The sequence below is a fragment of the Elaeis guineensis genome, chromosome 14, assembly GCF_000442705.2.
Source record: "Elaeis guineensis isolate ETL-2024a chromosome 14, EG11, whole genome shotgun sequence".
Classification (NCBI taxonomy): Eukaryota; Viridiplantae; Streptophyta; class Magnoliopsida; order Arecales; family Arecaceae; genus Elaeis; species Elaeis guineensis.
Genome location: NC_026006.2, coordinates 67,679,194 through 67,682,973, shown reverse-complemented (window position 1 = coordinate 67,682,973; position 3,780 = coordinate 67,679,194). Strand labels below are relative to the sequence as shown.

Genomic DNA, 3,780 nt, shown 5'->3' with positions numbered 1-3,780 from the left:
TTAAAAAAATTAAAATTAAAATTTTAAATTTTATCTATTTAAATAAATAAATAAATTGAATTTTAATTTAAAATTTTTTGATTCGATCCGTATCTGATCTAAACAAGATCTAACCCTTTATATCCGATTCGATCCGATTGCCACCTCCGCCTCTAGTTGAAAGGGTTACGAATAACCTTTTTTTTTTTTTCCTAAATAAAAAAAAAAGAGACAACTTCAAGAAAATCTTCAATTATTATTTCACCTATGACATGTAATTTACAAGATCACTGAAAGGACACAAAAGCATTAGCTGATGTAGACGCGGGGTCTTTGAACAGGTAACCAGGTTCAAAAACGAAAGACACTACCACAAAGAGAAGACCCAACAAACCATAAGCATCATCCATAACCACTTGATCCAACTCAAACCTCTCAATCGACCTCCTCAATTCTAGGCCCAGCACCACCAGCACCACCACTGGGAGCATCTTCATCCATACCTCCGGCCATGCCAGCCCCGCCACCTTGGTACATCTTCGCAATGATAGGGTTGCAGAGACTCTCAAGCTCCTTCATCTTATCCTCAAACTCATCGGCTTCAGCGAGCTGGTTGCCATCCAGCCACTGGATAGTCTTCTCAATCGCATCCTCGATCTTTTTCTTGTCAGATGGAGACAGCTTAGAAGCAATCTTGTCGTCCTTGATCGTGTTCCTCATGTTGTAGGCGTAGTTTTCCAAAGCATTCTTTGCGTCGATCTTCTTCCTGTGCTCTTCATCCTCAGCCTTGTACTTCTCAGCATCACGAACCAACTTCTCGATCTCCTCCTTGCTAAGCCTGCCCTTATCATTGGTGATCGTGATCTTGTTCTTGTGGCCCGTGGTCTTGTCCTCAGCAGTCACATTCAGGATACCGTTGGCATCGATGTCGAAGCAGACATTGATCTGGGGCACACCTCTTGGGGCAGGAGGGATGCCAGAGAGCTCAAATTTGCCCAGCAAATTGTTATCCTTCGTTCTGGTCCTCTCACCCTCGTAGACCTGAATGAGCACACCAGGCTGGTTATCAGAGTAGGTGGAGAAGACCTGCTCCTTCTTGGTGGGAATGGTAGTGTTCCTCGGAATCAGAACAGTCATGACTCCTCCAGCGGTCTCCAGTCCAAGGGAGAGCGGGGTGACATCCAACAGCAGCAGGTCCTGCACCCTCTCGTTGCCTTCACCGCTCAAAATCGCAGCTTGGACGGCAGCACCATAGGCAACGGCCTCATCAGGATTGATGCTCTTGCAGAGCTCCTTCCCATTGAAGAAGTCCTGCAACAGCTGCTGCACCTTGGGAATCCTTGTCGACCCCCCGACGAGAACAACGTCATGGATGCTGCTCTTGTCCATCTTAGCATCCCTCAGACACTTCTCGACGGGCTCCATGCACTTCCTGAACAGATCCATGCAGAGCTCCTCGAACCTTGCTCGAGTGATAGTGGAGTAGAAATCGATGCCCTCGTAGAGGGAATCAATCTCGATGGTGGTCTGAGCAGTGGAGGAAAGGGTTCTTTTTGCTCTCTCGCACGCGGTCCTCAGCCTCCTCAGAGCCCTCGGGTTGCCGCTGATGTCCTTCTTGTGCTTCCTCTTGAACTCTTGAACAAAGTGGTTCACCAACCGATTGTCGAAGTCCTCGCCACCGAGGTGGGTGTCGCCGGCGGTGGCCTTCACCTCGAAGATCCCTTCTTCAATGGTGAGGATAGAGACATCAAAGGTGCCACCACCAAGGTCAAAAATGAGAACATTCTTCTCCCCCGAGCTGCCGACCTTCTTGTCGAGACCATAGGCGATGGCAGCAGCGGTGGGCTCGTTGATGATTCGCATCACATTAAGGCCAGAAATAACTCCAGCATCCTTGGTGGCCTGGCGCTGGGAGTCATTGAAATAAGCAGGGACCGTGACGACGGCATTCTTGACGGTGATGCCGAGATAGGCCTCAGCAATCTCCTTCATCTTGGTAAGGACCATGGAGGAGATCTCCTCAGGGGTGAAGTGCTTCTCCTCGCCCTTGTACTGGACCACGATCAAGGGCTTGTCGCCAGGGCCAGCAATGACCTTGAAAGGCCACAGTTTCATGTCAGCCTGGACAGAAGGGTCACTGAAACGCCTCCCAATCAGACGCTTGGCATCTGCCACATTAAAACAAAGCAAGCTTGTGAGTACTCCGTGTTCACTCGTAATTTACTCATAAAAAATTTAGAGCCCAAAATGAAATTAAAAAAAAAAAAGTTATGAAGCTAAACAATGAAAAATCAAAAAGTTCACAGAATTTAGAACCGGGGGAAAAAAAATTAAAGACTTGTTTGAATTTCCTACGGGATTGAGCTGAAAATCCTGCAGCAGTAATGGGATCACAGGCTCCGATTGGGCTAGATCTATATTCATAAAATATATCGGAACAGCTTTGAAGTAGTAATTCTAGAAATGCGATTTCCAATCTTAAGGATTATAAAACTGCGATCTTTCGTTCCGTCCTATGAAAATTACATAAATTCTCTAAATCTAGATAACATATACCAAGGAAATACAGACGGCACCTTTTTAGAATTACAACATATAGAAAACCCCTCTTCAGAATTACAATTTACAAAAATATATATATGTGCGTCTGTCTATGAAACACCTTTTTTACACACAAAACTCTGTTAGAAGCATTTCACTTGCAACTGACCAAACATCAGCAAAGCAGTCACAAACGGATCAACACACGGTAGATCAATCATGGTTTCAATCAAACGCCATGCCGGTTGACCGAAGCGGTAAAATTCAACTCTTTGGACACTTTTAGAAGCATAACGGGAAAAGGATGCTTAAAGAGCAATTTATCAAAAGGAACCCACAAAAACATAAACTTTACCGACAAAAACCCAAACTTATTACTTTACTTTTCTCTTGTTAAAAATCAAAAAAAAAAGAAAAGAAAAGAAAAGAAAAAGAGTAGAAATCAGAAAAATTGACTATGCAAACGCCCGACTAACCACGAATCTAAAAACCATCTAAGTGATGAAATCGAGGAACACGTCCGTCACACTAAACACCCTACATTCTTAGATCACATCCACGAGTAACAAAAGGAACACAAAGAAAGCAAAAGAGAGTTTTCAAAACAGGGGATTGAAACGAAAACTTACCAAAGACGGTGTTAGTGGGGTTCATGGCGACCTGGTTCTTGGCAGCATCGCCGATGAGACGCTCGGTGTCCGTGAACGCCACATAGGAGGGGGTGGTGCGGTTCCCCTGGTCATTCGCTATGATCTCTACCCGGTCGTGCTGCCATACTCCCACGCACGAGTAGGTCGTGCCGAGATCATTCCAATAGCCGGACCCTCGCCTTTCGCCATCAAAGAGTAGTAGATCAAAGAATATGGAGAAGAAAAGAAGCGGTTTTGGAAGAAAGAGAGAGATTAACGATGGAAAAGAGAACCCTGCGAGCCCGTAGGAGACGAAGCTTTCTTGCACACTGGAAGTCCTGGAGGAGACGAGGAAGGGACGACGGGTCCTTTTATAGGGAGTAGAGATCAAGAGGTCCTTATTTCGGGAACCTTCTGTTGGAACATGTGGACTGTCGGATTAGCGTTAGATCTATGATTCTACTATTGGAACCTGGGAAGGTGGTCGATGCTTCGCCCACTAACTGGGTGTTTCCAGAATCCTCTGGCGAAGCCAGGAACGCTCTTTCCCGCTTCTCGTCACCTTCTCGTTTGGATCTTTAACGCCAAACAGCGTTTATGTGACGCCCGTGTAAGGTGGGCACAACCAAAG

General features: G+C 45.7%; 1 protein-coding gene across 1 annotated transcript; it reads right to left on the bottom strand.

Moving 5' to 3' along the window:
- Window positions 1-215: 215 nt before the first annotated feature.
- On the bottom strand, window positions 216-3,495 carry LOC105056959 (heat shock 70 kDa protein 4). The gene is given in 3 exon segments (XM_010939354.4): window positions 216-2,147; window positions 3,150-3,329; window positions 3,332-3,495. Coding segments are annotated over 3 exon segments (1,941 nt in total). The 5' UTR covers window positions 3,360-3,495; the 3' UTR covers window positions 216-414.
- Window positions 3,496-3,780: the final 285 nt, after the last annotated feature.